The 18,603-nt window shown below is 49.0% G+C and overlaps 1 protein-coding gene across 1 annotated transcript in view; it reads left to right on the top strand.

Annotated features, from left to right (window-relative positions):
* Positions 1–924: 924 nt before the first annotated feature.
* SIN3A (SIN3 transcription regulator family member A) overlaps positions 925–18,603 on the top strand; it is a 32,939-nt gene continuing 15,260 nt past the window's right edge. Inside the window, exons 1-9 of the mRNA XM_068409754.1 lie at positions 925–1,124; positions 8,865–9,085; positions 10,703–10,879; positions 12,230–12,336; positions 12,834–13,116; positions 15,364–15,615; positions 16,144–16,296; positions 16,638–16,796; positions 18,118–18,207. Of these exons, the coding sequence (XP_068265855.1) occupies positions 8,897–9,085; positions 10,703–10,879; positions 12,230–12,336; positions 12,834–13,116; positions 15,364–15,615; positions 16,144–16,296; positions 16,638–16,796; positions 18,118–18,207 (1,410 nt within the window). The 5' untranslated portion in view covers positions 925–1,124; positions 8,865–8,896. The remainder of the gene's footprint in view (positions 1,125–8,864; positions 9,086–10,702; positions 10,880–12,229; positions 12,337–12,833; positions 13,117–15,363; positions 15,616–16,143; positions 16,297–16,637; positions 16,797–18,117; positions 18,208–18,603) is intronic.

Genomic DNA, 18,603 nt, shown 5'->3' with positions numbered 1-18,603 from the left:
CTTCGCCTCCCCGCGGGGCGGCAGGAGCAGGCCCGGCGCCATGGCCCCGCTGAGGGGGAAGGAGCGCCCCGCGCGCGCCCAGGGCCGCCGGCGGGAAACGCGCGGCGGGAAGCGCGCGACGCTGCGCGGCGGGGGGGGGCAGTGAGTGAGTGGAAGGGGGGGGGAGGCCGCCGCGCCGACCACGCCCCCCGCCGCTATTGGCTGCAGGGCGGTGGGCACGCCCCCGCGGCGCGCGGGCCTTTCCTTCCCCCCCCCCCCCCCCGCCCTTTCTCTTCAGTGCGTGCGTGCGTCCCGGAAGTGAAGGGGTCGGGGACAAAAGGCAGCGCCGCGCCGCCCCCTCCCCGGGCCCCGCCGCCAACTCCCCCCCCCCTCCCCCGCCGCCGTTGGGGGGAGTTGGCGGCGGGGCCCGGGGGGGCGGCGAGCACGTGCGTGCGCGCGCGCGCGGGCCGCGGCCGATGTAAACATTCCACAAAAGGGCTCCCCAGAGAGGGGGGCGGGGCCTCGCCGCTCGGGGGCGGGGCCGGTTCCCGCCGCGTGGGCGGGCTCGGTCGCCGCTTCCCGCTCGCCGGTTGGTTGGCGCTTTTCGCCTGCAGCCAATGAGGCGGCGGAGGAGGCGGGACGAGGGGGCGGGGCGCGCTGCTTATACGGACATTTTTCGTCGGCGGTTGCTCCCCGCCCCCTTCCCCCCCCCCTCGCTCCCTTCCTCTCCACATCCCCTTCCTGGGGGCCGCGGCCAATAGGGGCGGGCGAGGTGGGCGGAACCAAGGCGGTGATTAGCCGCGGGGCTGACGGACGTGCTGGACGCCCAATGGGCCTTCGGGGCTCCCCCCCTTGCGCGGGGAGGGGCGGGATTTCCCGGGGAACAGAGAAGCGGGCAGCGCTCCGCCGCGGCGGCTGAGAGACGGTTACTCCATCTTACCCCCCCCGGACCCCCCACCCTCCGCCCGGGGCCCCGGCACCGCCCCCGCCCGCCCCCCCCCTTCGGGAGGAGGGGCGCGGGGACCCCCCACCTCTACCGCACCGGGGACAGCCCGCCCCCGCCGCCCGCCCGGGAGGGGCCCGCAGCAGCCCCACCGCCCCCTGACCCTGAGGGAGACTCGGCCGCTGCCAGGGCCCGCTTCGAGGTAAGGGGGAGGGGGGCGGAGGGGAAGGGGGGGTTCGTCAGGCCCGGTACCGGCCCCCTCCAGCGATCCGTAGGGGGCGGGGCCTGGCGCCGGTGCCGCGCGCGCTGGCGGCGGGGCGGTCGGAGGAGGCGGGGGGGCGGCGGCGGTGGCGCAGGGGGGGGGGGCCGGTGCCCGTGGCGCGGCTCCCTGGGGACCCCCGGGACCGCTCCGGGCGGTCGCACGTCCTCCCGCCCCGCCCCGCCGGGCGCGAAGTGTGTGTGTGTGTGTGTGTGGAGGGGGGGTGTCCCGGCCCCGGCATGGCGGGAGCGGCGGGGCGGAGCGTGCGGCGGCCGCTGGGCGCGCTGCGAGGCGGGCGCCTCCCTCCGCCCCTCCTCCCGCCCTCCGCCCGGTGCCGCTCCCGGGCTGCGGCGGGACCGCCCCCCCCCGCCCCGCTCCCTCCCCGCATTGCACGCCCCCGGTACCGGCCGCAGCGCGCAATGGGTTCTCCGCCGGGGATCCCCCCCGGGGGGCTCCTACTCACGCTTCCCGCACGGGAAAGGAGGTCCCCCGGCTCCGGTGTCCCCCCCACCCGCCCCAACTTCCCGGAGAAGTTGCCGTTAAAAGCGTTTTGCCGCCTAGTAACCGCCCGGCGGCGTCCCCCCTCCGCCGCCCCTTGCACCCCGTACCCCCCCGAAACGGCCCCCGGCACCGCCGGGGGTCCCCCCCGTCGCTTTGCAGAGAGCCCCGATACCGCAGCGATCCGTAAGGACCTGTTGGAGCGACGTATGGATCTATGGCAGCCGGAGAGCTCCTCTCACGCGGCATTTTCTGAGCATTTTTCATAGCAAGCTGACATCCCTTTTTTTTTTTTTACGTGTCCCCGCCACGCGGTGTTGTGCCTTGAACTTGTCAGAGTCTTGCACTTGCTGTTTCAGCCCTGTTTCTTTTTAATTCTTCGGGCTGTCGTACAGCCGTAGAAGCTCCTGAAGGTTTTTTCCTGGGATCGCAGCAGGCTGGCCGTGGGGTTCACGTAGCTTTAAAAATACAAGCGCTCTTGGTGTGTGCTTAGCTAAGTGCTGTCTTCTCTGCGTTTTCCTGGCCCGGGTTCAAAATGAGTTTTCCTAGTCGTTATTTGTGCAAATAGCACGTGCGTTCTGTACGCTGGTGGAAAGGGCACGTCCTAGGAGAAACGCGTTTATTTGGACCGCTAAACCAGTGCAAAACTGAAAAATAATTTGTTCAAAATAGCGCTGGAACAAGTTATCAAAGGCATCATGAGCTGTGCGTGGATTTTTAATCACCCCTGCTGCCCAGAGGAATCAAAACCGGGTGCGTGCGCTAAAGTGTAGCGAAAGGATGACCTAACACCTTACGTTTCTTTTCTAACTTGTCACTTTTGTATTCATGAGTTGTGCTAAAAGGTGTAGGGTCGGTAAACAAGTGGGAAATGCCCAGCTGATTTCAGTAGGGATCCATCTGCACTTCAATCTTCCGGTCCTGTAATTTTTTTTTTAAATACACTTTCAAAGAGAGATACATTGTTGTAAAATACTGTGCTGTTAATACTATGTAAAAAAGCGTGCCTTATCTTAACATGCTCATTTTAAAGCACCTGTAAAATTCCTTCCTCACATAAAAGTGTCTTGGCAGCCTGGTGTCAGCCCGTGCTGGATCTCCGGGAATGGAAAATCACTTTTTAGAGTCTTGTCTTCCCTCTCTGGGTGAAGTTAGCAGTTTTTCAGGCTGCTGTGCTCTTTGCCAAAGGGAGCTGCGCTTTCTCACCCCAAAGTATCTCCTCTTCTCCCTCCCACCCACCCCTTCTGGTTAAGATACATAGTCTTGGCATGAATTTGTTTGAAAAGCTTCAACATGATCGTTCACCCAATAAAATGGCAGTTATTTGCTAAAGTTTAGGGGAACTCCGGGTGGTTTAGACTGCTTTTAGAAGCAGGGTGGGGAAGGGGATGCTCATCCCTCGCCGCCCAGCCCGGATTGCCGGGGAAGCCCTGCGCGCAGGCTCCTGGCACGTGTGGGGCTTGGAGCTGGGAGCATCGCGTTGGAATTGGCAGGCGGATCATTTACGGTTCCAGGATTTATGAATCAGTTTTCTGTCCAGATTGCTGCTCTGCTCTTCTCCAGCGTTAGAAAGCTTTTACGGCTGTTAAAGCTGGAACAGAAAAGAGAGTCCTGTAGTAGCTGTCATTTCAGCCTGTTAGCTGGGGAGTGCGCTTTTGGGGACCTGCTGCTTTTTTCCAGCTCCTGTGGGATCTTGTCTCTTTTTTTTATTAAAACAAAAAAAAAAAAAAAGAAGAAGAAATAAAAGTATTCTGATAATCCTTTCTCTGCGTGGGAAAAGCGTACTCAGGAAACTGGGCAAAACGATCCTAAGCTCTATACTGAGCATAAAGCTCAGTTTGGGTCGTCTCTTTGTGGTGGGGTTTCACGCCCAGGCCGTTTGCTGCTTGGGCAAAGCACGGATCAGTGCCTTACTGACTGGTTGCCCATCTGGACGGAGATGAGTGGGGTTTACTCCTGCCCCATCTACGTCGTGGTGGGTGCTGGCATGTAATCCACAGGCTGTCACCATGCAGAAAACTCTCTTCATTGCTCTGTGTAATGCTTTTCCAGCACCTTTTTCTTTTGGATACTGCTCATTTCATTTTGGAACGACTCTCCGGTCACGCATGTGCCTCTCTTCACAGCACCCCTCTGCAGCAGGGCCAGGGGCTTATTCCCCCATTACAGGTGAGGGATCCGGGCTGTGTGGCCCCAGTGATTGCTGAACAAGCTGGGTCATGTTCTGGAAGTCGTGTGGCTGGGTGAGTGCACGGACAGCAGCGCTGCCGGAACCTGAGCCAGATGCTTTCTAGCAGGCGCTGTGATACACGGCGTCAAAATCCTACGGGGGACTTCTTGGGCACGACATCCATGATGGCTCCAGGGTCAGAGCAGCCCCTCCAGCGTCCAGAGCCATAGCTGAGACTTACACTTGCTACTCCTGAGTTTTGAGCCCTCTCTCCCTCAAAAGGAAACCTTTTAAAAAGCCCCCACTCATGTTAAACACATTGTCTGCAGCTATGCGATTTCCCTGCCCTTTTTCAGCAGGGTCCTTGCTCTGCACGGACCGAAATCCTCTCTTGTGGCACTTTCACAACTTGTTCGTGAGGATGGTGTTTGTCCACAGGCGTGTTGTGGTTCCAACAGGTGCCGAGGCAGCACACCTTCCCAATTTGCTTTCTTCCTATTCTCTATTTGCCTTTTTGTTTTTGCTTTTGATTCTGACACACGTGTAGCAGCTCATCTCTAATGCCAGAAGATGCTGCTTAGCTGATCTGAAAACCTGAAATTAAAAAAATGCAGATTTTTGAGATCTTATTTGGTAAAAAGCTGGGGAGTGGAGCTGCCATGGGAGAGGCAGTTTGGCGAGGGAAGAGGAGGGTACCTGGGCTCTCTTGCCCCCGTTGCTCCCATGGAGGAGTGAGCAGGCAGGAGGGGAGCTGGACGTGAGGAGGGAGCCATGCAGTGCTCCTCCAGCTGAATCCAGCCTTGTCCCCGCTTTGTTCCTTCTCTTTCTGTGTCAGTGCTGCTGCTCCTCTTCTCTCCGTGGTACCAGAGGGGATGTGCTCCACTTAACGTTTATCAGTCCCACTGGCTTACGTGAGGCAGATGGATGGGGAAATCCTCTGATGAGGTTGGCAGGGCAGAATTTCATAATTCTGGCGGTGTTTCTGAGATGCAACGTACCTTTTTTAAAAATTTTTTTCTTGCTTTACGAGCCGAGGATCCTGTGTGCGTTTGTGGTTTGTCTGCCTGATGCACCCTACCTGTAGCACTAAGCAAAGCCGGTGAGCTGGGAGGTGGCATGGGTGGGAGGATCAGAGGTGCGTTCCTACACAGTGTCCCTTCCCTGCAAAGGGGAACACTAAAAACCTCAGAAAAGAAAAAAAAAATATCGTTTTCATCCTCCTGTAGGCAGAATGTAATGTACTCTAACTGAAGTTAAAAGCTAGTTTGGGTAGAAATGATGGTGGAGAAAAGGGATGCAATTCTCCATGGACTGCACAGGGTGGGACTCGGTCTCTTCAGGTATTGCCAAGCTCTCCTGCATGCCTCGGGTTGGTGCTTTTAACGAAGGAAAGTACCTGAAGTTTGTGACTTGCTTTCAGTCCTTGTGCAGTCCTTGCTGTATTTTTGGGGCTTTTTTTCTCCACCCCCAAATTAAGATTACAGGTGATGCAGTTTGAATTGGGGCTTTCTAAATCTTAAGAGTCAAAGTCCATAAGAGGATGCCAGAGGTGTGTGCCACACTTCTGAGAAGACAACATAAAATAAGCGTTGTGCTGTGTGTAGCGTTGCCTCGGTGGAGGGTGGATAGCTGATACAAGTCCTGGACACTACTGTTTGCAATTGTGTATTTATCCTCGAAACACCCTTCCACGTTAGCTGGGCTTTGCCATCAGCAATGCTGCCGAGAGAAATCAGTTGTCACCGAGGGCTGAAGCGAGTGGAACTGCCCCTTTGAGCAGCAGGCTTTGGTTAAATCAGTTTAAAATGACATGTCTAGTCTTGGGTTTCATCACAGCCTTTCTTCCTTATCAGCCGTCTAGCGTGCTGTAGGAGGGGTAGGACTTGCTGCACAACAGATCTCTCCAGCTTTGGTAGTGGGAAAGATCCTTGGAAGACGCCAGGTCAAGATCAGCAGGAGCTCAGTGAGGAAATGACTGCACTTTGGGAGCATTCAGTATCATGTTTTCTTCTGCAAGATGCAGACCAGCTTCTGCTCTGGTGCTTTTCCCTCTCTGTAGAGTTTTGGTGGTGGTGGATGCACAGAGTTAACATCACTAGTCTTTGTCTAGGTACAGCAAGGTATCGAGAACATCTCCCTGCTAGGACTGAAAAAGCCCATCAATTAGTAATCTTCGTTAAGTGGTGGTCTGCTGCTAGCCACTCTTTCACAGTGGATGCAGACCCTAAACCAGAGTTCAGCAAGGTGTTATCTAGGAAGATTGACTATTGCTTGTAATATTGACTATATATATATAGGCTATAATATGAAATTTAAAGTTGAAGCAGGTACAGTGCTTGGATAGCAGCAGAGTCCAAGCTCAGTTAGCGAAGGTGAGAGGAGTTCAGAGGGAAGAAGAACCTACGGGAGCTTTAATTTTCACTAAACAGAAGCTTTAATGTTGACCATACAGCAAACGAGGTTTCTGGAAGATTGCTCACTTGGTTTGCAGGAATCAGGAGCTTCAAGACCTGATGTTTGTGCTGCTGGTGTGTATGTCATAATGCATCCTTGGTGCTACCACGATTCCTATGACCTCACAGGGCTGAGATGTCTCGTGGCTCCAGGGGAAAAGGCTTCTCAGTCAGCCTAAGGCAGCATTTTAATCCTCAGAAGGGCACATGAGTCTTCCGGCCATCTTCTGTCCTCAAACAGCCTCTGCTTCAAAGGTTGGTTAGTCCATCCGAAGCGACAAGTGTGGAGCGTTGCTTTGGGAAGCGAGACACGAGGCTGGGACACTTCACAGCCGCCACACCACGTGTACACCATGTATACGTATGTATATACACATGCCCCTTACGGCAGACAGTGGGCCAAGCCTGCTGGAACCCTTTCACTCCTTTACTGAAAATCACGTGTGAATTTTTTTTTTGAGAATGTTCCTGCTTTGGGGATGTTGCATGTGTGTGTCTGCAAACCAGCAGCTCTTGGGTGCTTCTGTAGGGAAGGAAAGCTGTTACACCACTGAAAGGGTAAGGGATGAGCTAGCCTGGGAGATGAGAAGGTGGAAGGACTGGCTGGGGTACCAGTGTTTAGAGCAGAAGGGTATCCAAGTTGGTGAGTGGCTTATAAATAGGTGCCACCAAAGCTTTGCCCAGACTTTACTCTTTACTGCAAGTCAGCCATTGTCATGCAAAATCCTGGCTAGCTCTGTTGTGGGATGGTGGTGCGTGGCCAGATTTGCCAGCATTGCTCAGTTTAGTCCCAGCCCTATTAGCATAAAACTGTACGTTTTTACAAAGCTAAATGCGGGCTGTGCTTGAGGGGAGCAGCTCCAGGTTAACCTGCCTAGCTCTTTATTTGTCAGCAGGGACCAGCTGAATGGAAAGCCAACCGATGCAGGCACCATTAGCAAAATGAGCTCCTGGAGCGTGCTCCTCTGCTTTCGGAGTGTACGCTGGAGGTGAGACCTACTTAGGGTTTGTACCTTGTAAATAAGATCCAGTTGGCGAGCTTTGTCTTTTACTTGGGGTGAGGTGTCCTCCTCTGCCTCTGCGAGCTGTCTTCTACCTGCCAGGTGCTTTGGGGACCTGATAAAGGACTGTTCTGAGAGGTTAAACTTGAAGAGCAACTTCAAAAAGAAATGAAGTAATCTTCCCTCTTGTCCTACCCCCTCCAAGTGAAAGGAGAGACTAGTAGGGAGGGACACGGAGGGGAAGACGCTTCATTGCACAAAGCCTGCGTTTTCAAGCCCATCTTGATCTATTCTGAACCTCTGTCCTGCCGGTTCCTGTTTACATATTTGACGTGCACCGAGATATTGGTGAATGGTCTTTGGGTTCTTTGGTTAATGACGGATTTAGACTGTGAAGAGCTGTCCTGACTTGATAGATGAGGGTTGGCTTAGTTGGCTGTTGTACCATTATTCTGCGTGAAACTTCGTTCCCTCTTGTTTATCCATGTGTCTGCGTTAGCAATGAAAGTGTTTAACTGCACTGGAACTGGAAAAGACTTGCTTTGGAGAGGTCCTGAGGAATTAGAGGCTGAAGAGGGTGGATTTCACTCTGTTCTCTGTCCATCAAACACTTTAATAGGCTGCGTGTGCTTTTGAGCACCCAGTGGTTTGATGAACAGGAGATAACATCTCAAGGATGGCAATAACTATCAATGCACAGGAATTTGCTTGCAGAAAAGAGCAGGTGAGTGGTTCAGAGCAAAGAATTCATGGCACTTTTCAGAACGGGACAGTGGCAAAATGACCTGTCAGATTTGAAGTGAAATGAAGTTGCATAAAGACAACTTGGAGTAGGGCAGGAACACGCCTGCGTGTTGGAGAAGAAAAATAGTGGAGAGTAAGTGGGAGAGCTGTTGGTCAGCGCTCGCTGGCATCCCTGCAGGATGCCAGCCATGGTGCCCGCTGGTGCTGCTCTGCTTTGCACACTTGGGCTGGTGAGCGCGGCCAGGGTGCTGGGAGGACCGTGGCCGTGTGGCATACGGTATCTGAAATACTCCTGGTGTAGTGGGTCTGTGGGTTTCACTGAGGTTACACATCTTACGTGTATTAAACAGAGAATGTTTTGTTTTGGGGCTTTGTAAGTGATTTCAAAATCTGAGTACTATTCTTTCCCCTTTCACATTTTTAAAGCATCTCTCACAGCTGACTGTCATCCTACTGTCCAGGAGGGGTTTTTTTCTGCTTTCAGTGTAGGCAACTTTGTCCAGGCTGTATGTAGGTGACACACTCTCCCTCAGTCTGTTGTGTTCAAATACATCCTTTAAGTGAGACTGAAGAAATCATAAACTTTTAAGCAGAGTATTTTATTTCCAACAACAAGGCTGTATTTTTCGTGATACAACACGATTGCATATTCCATGCAGAAAGCTGAATCTTAATTCCACTTTCCGATCTCGAGATATCAGTAACCTACATGAATAGACAGAAACTTGCCCTACCTGCTCTCGGTGAACGCAGCGTCCACGGCGCTGGCAGGGAGCGGTGAATCGATTGCATTTGTTAATTGGTCTGTTTTTAACAGGTTTTGTAGTGCTTCCCGAGCATGAGTTCAGAATGAAGCGGCGATTGGATGAGCAGGAGTCACCCGTGTATGCGTCGCAGCAGAGACGTATCACCAGCAGCACCGAAGCTTTCCAGCACCAGCACCGCGTGCTTGCCCCGGCGCCGCCGGTGTATGAGGCGGTTTCGGAGACCATGCAGTCTGCCACGGGGATTCAGTACTCGGTCACTCCCAGCTACCAGGTGCGTGCGCTCGTCCCTTACCCGTGGTCCTCCTGCGTGACCAGCCAGCACCGTGTCACTTCACAGTAGAATTCTGTATTTGAGACGAGGTTTTATTACAGTAACCAGAGTTTCCTAAAGAAAAACCAAGACTGGACAATGTGCTTATCGTACATCTCATTTAAGCACTTGCTTTAGGACTGTCGGCTTCATTCCTGTTCAGAGCCCCCTGAACAAACATGGTGTGGCTTGGCTTTTTTGAACACCTTCAATGGCTCTCTCAGATCGTGGTCTCTGAATCCTAGAGGCAAGTGTGTGCAGAGATTTTTCTCCGGTTTTCTTTTTTTCACCAGGAAAAGGTTTGTTCTTATGGTTGCTCTGTCACAGGCATATGATATCTTGGGTGATCTTAAGCTTAGCAGACTGGATTGGATCAGCATTTAGATCAGACTTCCAGGAAAATAGAAATGTTTCAGAAAACATTACCCCAGAGTCATTAGGCGGCACTTTTCCCTCTCTTGCCTCCTTTGCAAGGAGCTGTCAGCTGGGGAGGAAAAAAAAAAAAGTACTTTAAGAGTGCACTGGAGATACCTCCGCGTGGAAGACCAGGGAAAGGCTGTTCCTGTGTTACTTGTCTTTGCCATGTTTTTGGCGTGTTGCGTCTTCCACGCTGGTGTTACTGGTGAGCTGCTCTCCCTGTCTGGTGCCTAATTTTACACACAGCTTCTTCCTTCTGCAGAAGGGTTGTTCACACTGATAGTAGCAGCCGCAGAGCTGAAGAGCCTGAAGGCAGACACTTGCAGGGACTGGAAGAGGGTGGGTTTATGCTGGCAGTCCTTCCTAAAAAGAACTTGGATGGACCAGCAAGCAATTTCTTGTTCATGAAAAGGGTTAAAATAAGTATATCCTATCTAAAAGAGGCTTGAATGGAAAACTAAGTTTGTGTAAAATGAAAAGTAATATACTTTAAAAAAAATTTTAAAGGCTTTTAAAATTGATTTTCCAAATTGAAACTCTTCTGGTTTAATGTATGAAGGAGACCCAAAAAGCACGTGCCTTCTGTTCCTTTCCCTGCTTTTCTAGGGGAGAGACCAAGCTGAGTTTTTCCCTGAATCTGCTGGTGCCAGAGTGCCACAATTTGACTTCCAGTACCCAAACTGAATGGCGAGAGTGTAGAAGCTCGTAAAGATTCATTAGTTTAGATTATTGCTTGTGACATATAAGTGTTGTAGAGAAAAGAGAGAACCTTGACTCTGTCAGACAAAAAAAATCCCATTTTATGCCCCTGTTGCAGGTCTTTGCGTTAGTGACTAGGCAGCCAGCGAGTCTGCAGGCTGGAGAGAACCTGCCTTGGTAACGTGTTTGCAGAGAGGGCTCTCCTATACTTGGAGTACAGGATGAGCGTTGTCTTCGTTCGTTTTTAGGTCTCTCTGGGTCATTGTTGAAGAAAACAAAAGGTATTTTTTGAGTAAGGTTGTTAGCAGTCATGATTAAAGGTCAGATGGACTGTGTTCTGCTTCCTCAAAATCTTCCTTGTATACCTGAATCTGGGAAGACTGATGTTGCTCTCTGCCCGTGCAGTGAGCAGAGGTGACGGCGAAGCCGTAGCCCTACGTGACGTCCCCTTTGCCTTGCCAGGTGTCGGCCATGCCGCAGAGCTCGGGCAGCCACGGGCCAGCCATCGCAGCCGTCCACAGCGGCCACCACCACGCCGCGCCGGTGCAGCCTCACGGGAGCCAGGTGGTGCAGAGCCACACTCACCCCACCCCGCCGGCCGTGCCGGTGCAGGGGCAGCAGCAGTTCCAGAGGCTCAAGGTAACGCTGAGCATTGCTACCTTAAGTAAACCACCCTCTGCCTAAATCCTTGGGCATCCGGGGGCCTTTTTCTGTTCGGGGTGTAGGGAGGGTCTCCCTGCAAAGCCAGCTGGTGATCTCCTGAAAGCTTTCTTGACAAGCCTTAGATACTTCTCCTGTTTGGAGGACTATTGAATGCAGAAAGGGACTTCTCTTTCTGCTGAAATCCTTCTGTTTCAAATGCCGTAATAAAAAAAAAAATGAACTTGCTAGGAAAAGATCAGGGGCAGGAGGGAAGAGGAAGAAGTATTGATCAGAGTATTCATGTGAATGGGTTAAACTGCCAAAACATTTTGTACTTTTCTGAACACATGGCTTATGTGGATGGTTGTGTGGGAGTAATTTGGGAGTAAGGAAGGTTCTATTTTCGGATTACATGCTCTAAAAATCCTTTTTAAAAAAAAAAAGAGAAAACGCCACCAAAAATAACCCCTTTAAGTAGCTCCATTTGGTTCAGCTCTAGCTATGATGCTTATTTCTTAGTCTGTTCCAAATACGGTGCAAGTCTCTTCCAGTTTTGGTGGAACCCACTGCCTTGTTGGGTGAGAGGCCCTTCCTGTTCGCTGGATGTAGGACACTTCATTTCTAGAGACCTCTGAAAATGGTTTCAAAACGTGTGGTTCTTTCTCCCAGTGAAATCCATGGCAGATCCTCCGCTGATGCAAAATTTGGGGCTATACATGATAGTTTTTCTTCCTTTAGGCTGTGGCTATTCTTTCAGTACATCCGAAAATTGGATGTTAGTACACAAATGGTTCAAAACCTTCTTGCTGCTTGAGGTGTAAAACAATTTACCGCCCACAGTTGCCATTTTCAAAATCCTTACGTGTCGGACTGAAATGTCTGGCTTTTTGAAAAAAGTGCACGCATGTACCTGGCAGACATCTATGACACTGAATATGTCATTCCCGCTTTCTGGCTTATTCTTGGACTTCCATAATAATTTCCACATATGAATGCAGGAAAAATACTCAGCCTAGTTCTGTTTATCCTAGCAGTCACTTCAGTGATGGTAAATTTGGGAGTATGGTTTTTTTCCTCTTGAGTAATTCTGCTGATCTGTGTTGCTTTTTTTTCCTTTCTGTTTCTTTTTCGTACAGTTTTATCTTGTGAGCCAGGAGTGGGGAGTGAGTATCTCTTATTCAAATGGTGCTGGTAGTACACTAACGAGGCTCATGATCTTTTGCTCCTTAATTCCCTGCCCAGGGTCAGGGCTAACAGCTGTGTTTTCAAATAATGTGTGTTTTGCAGAACAATGGGAGGTGAAATAAAATCTTCTGTGCTAATACAACCTGTCTGTTCTGTCTCCAGGTGGAGGATGCATTGTCTTACCTTGACCAGGTGAAGCTGCAGTTTGGTAGCCAGCCACAGGTCTACAATGACTTCTTGGATATTATGAAGGAATTTAAATCTCAAAGGTAACAAGCTGCATTTTGCTGCTTCCTTCCAGCGTAGAAAGAGTGTGTGTGGGCATGGGAGCACAGAGCAGGAGCTGAATTCTGTCCTTCTGTGTGCAGAGTGACACACCTCTAGCAGCAGTGTAAAAGCCGTTGTGTGCTTTCTTTTCTGAAAGTTAAATGCATCCCTTCGTTTGTACTAAACCTCTGCTTAGAGTGGGAGTTCACAAGTTCAGCCTTGATAGCTGATTCATCTGGCTGTCTGGTTGTCTGCCCATTAGTAATGGTCAGACTTGGGACTAGATCTCATAGATATAAAATGCTGTCTGGGCTAATAAAATAATTTGAATGTCATTCTTAAGTTCCATAGTGTAGTTACAGGAATCAGTGTTGCATTGTTTCGTAGGTTAGAGGTGACAAGGTAAAAAATCTGATGGAAAACTCTTGTGTGGAGAAGTTGGTGTACAACTGAAAGGGTCTTTAAGGATCGTGACATTTTTCTCTTATTCCTTCTTCAGCATTGACACTCCAGGAGTGATCAGCCGCGTATCGCAGCTCTTCAAGGGCCACCCCGACTTGATCATGGGTTTCAACACCTTCTTGCCGCCTGGTTACAAGATCGAGGTGCAGACGAATGATATGGTGAATGTGACAACACCAGGGCAGGTTCACCAGATCCCCACTCACGGCTTGCAGCCCCAGCCACAGTCCCAGCCGCAGCATCCGTCGCAGCCTTCGGCGCAGTCAACCCCAACACCAGCACAGCCAGCGCCGCAGCCACCACCTACCAAAATCAGCAAGGTGAGAGGCTTTGAGTGACGTACATTGATAACACAGGGATCCTGCTGCCTCCAGCTGAAACTGCTGTGGAGCTAGAGAGTGAAAAAGGAGCTTCCACACCGCTTTTTCATAGTATTCACGGACCTGCGTGTGTTGTGCTGCTGCTGGATTAGTTTCTTCTTTTCAAACTTCAAGATGCGTCCTAGTTGATTTGGCAATAATTCCAATAAGCCACCTTAAGGGTTTGGAAAGGCCTTGTTGCTTTCAGTGGGGAACTGGAAGTTTCTCAGAGCATCTGGTAAAATGTACATGTGTTATTCAGGGAGTGATCCAGCAGCACGGAGAAAAAGATCCCTGAAATGCATTTGACTTTGCAGGAAGGGCTTCCTAGTTAAAGCACTGGGCACATGTTGAACTGCTCGCTTTTGTGTATATTGTCTCAGAATAACTGAAGTCCCAAGAAATTCCCTGTAAAACAGAGGCCATGGTAAAGGTACTGCTCTTGCTGTGAAAGGTAGTGTGCAGTTCCAAATGCTTGGGGCAGTTAGGCCTTTAGAAGAGCTTGCTTAGTGATGGGGTTGATTCTGCATTGCTTGAAGTCTTGTTTTCAGATCAGATGTCTGTTGTACAGAGTGGTCTAGTTCAGCCATCAGCTGGATGGGTGCAGGAGTGGTTGACAAAATCAAAAGTGCAAGAGTTCAGGCAAGGTGACCATGATGTTGCCTTTAGGTATCAGTTTGGGCGCCTGAAACTGAAACCTTTCAATAACAAAGGGAATTTGACTCTCTGCTTTAGATATAATCCAGATGCTACTGTCCAACACATGTATTTTATGTGATTGAAAACAGAATAGGGTAATATAAGAGGCATTCAGGGAGCTTACTCTAGGTAAAATATTATGTATTTCAGCCTCAAATGTGGCAATAAGATGATCTCTAGTCAAACATTGGTGGGATTTGCAACCTCCCGTTCAGAAATGGCAAAGAAAAACATGCTAAAAGATTTGCAAAGCTGAAACCTGCAAAGCTAAGGCATTCTGGAGTTAACTTACCCATGCCAGATTTCAAGGCTTTTCTCCAAAGCAGCAGTACGTGCTCTCAGTGAAAAGGTAGCAGTCTCTTTCTCATCGCTGTGGGCTAAGTGGTTGTCTCCCTGTTTCCTCTCCTGCAAAGAGCTGAACTATTTTTGCTGAAACTTTAAAATGAACCTGAGGGACGTGCTAGATATTGAGGTGAGATTTCCTTACCGGACAGGTAAAGTTGTAGGTAAGAAGGCAGGATCTTGTGATAGAATTCTTCTGGCCATCGTAAGGCAGTTATCTACACTGTCAGTAGTGAAAACTGCGTAACACACATTTTGAAGTTTGGAAGGTGACAGGAAGGAGTACTTCCATTTGCATTTAAAATTGCCACCTCAAAACTGCTACTAAATTTTCCCGTGGCTCTTAGGTGTATTCAAAGCAATTACTCCGAGAGCCTTACCTGCCTGCTCTTTGTCTCAATATCAAACGAAATTCCATTTTTCCCTTGCTGTTGCCTTACTTTGTGCATCCCAGAATTCTTCACTAGGGGCAAAATAACTTGCAGTGTTGGAGCAAGCCATGCCTATGCATTTTGGCTCTGTTCAACTCTTGAGACAGGATGTGTCTCCTGTCAGATTTCAGTCAAAAGCAATTAGCAAGGAAAAACAGCTGTTAATAACAACAGCTTGAATGGTCTGGGTGTTTTGTCTTCCTGATGGATTGTAGTCTCTACTGGCCCACTAAATATTTATCTATTTATTTGCTTTGGATAATAGTTTTTTTTTCTGCTTGGTCTACCTGTATTTGTGCTTCTATTAATCTTTAAAACCCAGCTCTGTGAAATTATACTTCTTAATTTTGTCTCTTAACAGCAGTTTCTGCTGAGTCACTAGGAAACATTCAGTTTATGAAAGATATTGTTAAAATTCCCTAGACCTGTGAAGGGAATAATTGTTTAGTAGCAGTTTAAAAAGGCCAGTCTTTCAAGGGAGTGCAGCAAAAGTCATCCAGGGCCAGTATATGGGAAGAGGTTGTTTAACTGGATGTGGTAGCAGGAGATTTCATCCAGTTGTGATATTCCAGCTCAGAGGTGTCTGTTGAATCCATGTTGTTCCACCATTGGCACCAGATACGGTTATATACTGGGTTGTTTCCTCTGGATAATGGTCTGTAAGTGGAACAAAAATGCCTTTATTCCAAACATAAAGGAATCTGCTAATTTCTAACGTGGCTTTTTTTCTTCTTAGCCATCACAGCTGCAGGCACATACTCCCGCCAGCCAGCAAACTCCCCCGATTCCACCCTACGCATCACCACGCTCGCCACCGGTCCAACCTCATACACCTGTGACAATCTCTCTGGGAACCACACCATCCCTGCAGAACAATCAGCCTGTTGAGTTTAATCATGCCATCAACTATGTCAACAAGATCAAGAATCGGTTCCAGGGACAGCCGGACATCTACAAAGCCTTCCTGGAGATCCTCCATACATATCAGGTGAGTGTTAACAATGCAGATTTGAGTATGTATATGGTTGTCTTGTCTGCCCAGGACTTGCATTTGGGTCTTCTGCTGGATTAGCATTGGCCAGCAAGCTAAGCAGAATTCTTGTGAGTTAGAAGATTATGTAGCAGCATGAAATAATAGATTTCAGTCCATCATCTTTGTTTGCAAGTGTCTGAAATGCCTTTTTAAAGTCCTATTTGGTGTTTTCTCACGAGCGTGGGTCAGGAAGAGGCAACATGGCTGTAGTGCTACGTTAAAAGTAAAGAAACCACTTCCTTGATCAGTGTCCTATTAGTCCAGGGCCAGTTGGGCATTTAGTATGTATTTATAGTATATATAAGTATATATATTTAATATAAATAAGAATCATACTATTAATATAGCATGATTCTTTATGTGAGATGCCAAGACCTTTGCTGTTTCATTCTTTACATCACTGAGGGTTTGTTTTTTTTTCCTTTGTCACTTCAATAGTTTGTTCATCCTTTCTTCTGATTCTTCTCCTCTTTGCTATGACAGAAGGAGCAGCGTAATGCCAAGGAGGCGGGAGGTAACTACACGCCGGCTCTGACGGAGCAGGAGGTGTACGCGCAGGTGGCTCGCCTCTTCAAGAACCAGGAGGATCTGCTCTCGGAGTTCGGGCAGTTCCTGCCTGATGCCAACAGCTCTGTGGTGAGTCATCTTGGAGAGAGACTGGAACTGAAATACCTAGCGGAAAACTGTTGTGTATGTAGCCAGAGTTCAGAAAAATGTGCTTTTGCTGTTTGTTTCTTGGGTTTTTTTTGGAGTGATCTTTTACTGAGTGTGGGAATGGGGTCAGGGTGATAGACTGTGTTTTCTGGCCATACCTTGTCTTTTAAATACAATCCCTTTGCCTAAAAGGGTTGTTCTAAGACTGCAAGAACTGCAGTAAAATACATTGGTCATTTAGAGCTAGGAGGAGCAGGCATATTTTTTGGCCTGGATGCGTGGAACTCAGCTCTAATGATCTTATGGGTTTGTCTCTAAATAAGCTGTTAAGTAAGACAACTGCAGAGAAAGTGGAATCGGTAAGAAATGATCACGGTGGCACGGTGAAGAAGCCACAGCTCAACAACAAACAGCAAAGACCCAACCAGAATGGCTGTCAGATCCGACGGCACTCGGGGACTGGAGCAACCCCTCCGGTGAAGGTAAGCGCGTGTGCTGCTCGTTCGGCAGCCCTGTTTTTCCCAGGAGGCTGTGGCAGAGCGGGATGCCTTTTACGAGGCTGCGTGATTTTTTGCGGCACAGGCTGCAGCTTGAGAACACGGAAACGAATGCTTGCCTTTAAAAGAAACTTTGTGCAGTCCTTGTTTCTAAGCGCAAAGCTTTGTCTCTGATTTTCACAAACTGGTGATGTTATCTGTACCTGAGGGTGGTAATAGTTACCTTACTGGCTTCGGAAAAATAGGGCTTTCCCCGCTTCATTAGGATGCCGCAGAATGCCTCGGGTAGTTTTATTGGTGAATAACGCAGTGTGTGGTGATGAGGGGGAGTTGTGGGGTGTGGGGGCAAACTCTCAGTAAAGTCGCAACATAAATTTGTCCAAAATTTGTAGCGATGTTTCTAAGGCACACGGGGAGATAAGCTGAGGGAAAGACAGAGGTGTGCCTGAAAGCTTCGTTGTAGTAGAACTTGGAGCAGATGCAGTAGAACCATGTTTGCTCATCTTCCCTATGATAAACCTTCCAATAAAATGATGAATGATTATTCTCTTAGCAGAGTTTGCCCTTTTCAAAGGACGCATATTTTGAGAGAGGGCGAGGCTTTGTAGTGTAATAAAAACTGTCCCGCGGCCAGGTGGCTTAGTGTTTGTGCATTAAGGATAAGTTTGCGTGCTTTATTTGAAGGTGGTGTATCTTGCTTTGCAATGAAAAGCATTAGCAGACATAATTGTGTCATTTAAATCCAGTGATTTCCCTCCCCTTATTTATGCCCTTTCTCCTCCTCTTCAAATAAAGGGCAGCAAAATAAAACACATTTTGGAGGCAGCTTTCGGCCTTTCTGAGGATGCAGAGTGCAGTGCTGGTAGGGGGGAAATAAAGGATCTTGCAGTGGAATGCAGGAGAGAAAAATAAATATAATTTTAGGCAGGTGTAAGACTTAAAGAACGGGGTGAGTGATAGAAAAAAAAACAAATTTATTTTGGTAATTTTGCCAACTAGTTAGAAAAAGGAGATACGCTGTAGCATGACTGTGTCAATCAACTAGTTACAGAAAAGGATGCAACAGTGTATTAAAAATATTTGGAGTTCTATGCTAATGGTTAACCTTTAATAGATTAACTTGTGGCACACACTTCCATGCAAGTTTCCTTCCAAAAAAAGCCACCTTTCTTTTATCTGAAAGCAAATGGTGGGGTCAGGAAGCTGAAACCCTTGTGTGATAGATAATCAAAATATGGCAACTTGCTCTGCTGAACAGCCCTTTTTTTTTTTTCTTGCCTTCCTTTTTTTTTTTTTGTGTTAACAGAAGAAACCGAAGCTGCTTGGTTTAAAAGACCAGTCTTTGGCGGAAGCCAGCAAACATGGTGTGGGGACAGAGTCTCTCTTCTTTGAGAAGGTGAGAAGCGAGATCCGGAGAAAGCCGTCTCGCGTCGTTGATTTGTGTTTGTAGCGTGTATACATCAGGGTTTTGATCACAGTGAAGTGTGTGATATATATATACACCACCCTGGTAACACATGCCAGCTTGACATCAGATGTATCGTGCAACTTCTAAGTTAGATCCATTGAATTTTTTAAGACTGGTGATCTTTTTTACATGGGTATTTGTGTCTTTTCCCCAAAGGTCGTTCTCCAGCTTTTCATCCGCTGCTGATGCAGTTTATTTGCAGGAACGGGATTTTTTTTCCTGTAACACTCTTAAGTTTTTTTCACCTTTATGAAATGCCCGTACAACCGACGATGTGCATGGCATGTCCTGCTGTGTTGGCACAGCTTGCTGTGCCCGTGCACA

Source organism: Nyctibius grandis, chromosome 11, assembly GCF_013368605.1.
Source record: "Nyctibius grandis isolate bNycGra1 chromosome 11, bNycGra1.pri, whole genome shotgun sequence".
NCBI classification, from domain to species: domain Eukaryota; kingdom Metazoa; phylum Chordata; class Aves; order Nyctibiiformes; family Nyctibiidae; genus Nyctibius; species Nyctibius grandis.
Note: the sequence above shows the minus strand (reverse complement) of the source record. Positions and strands in the feature narration are given on the sequence as shown.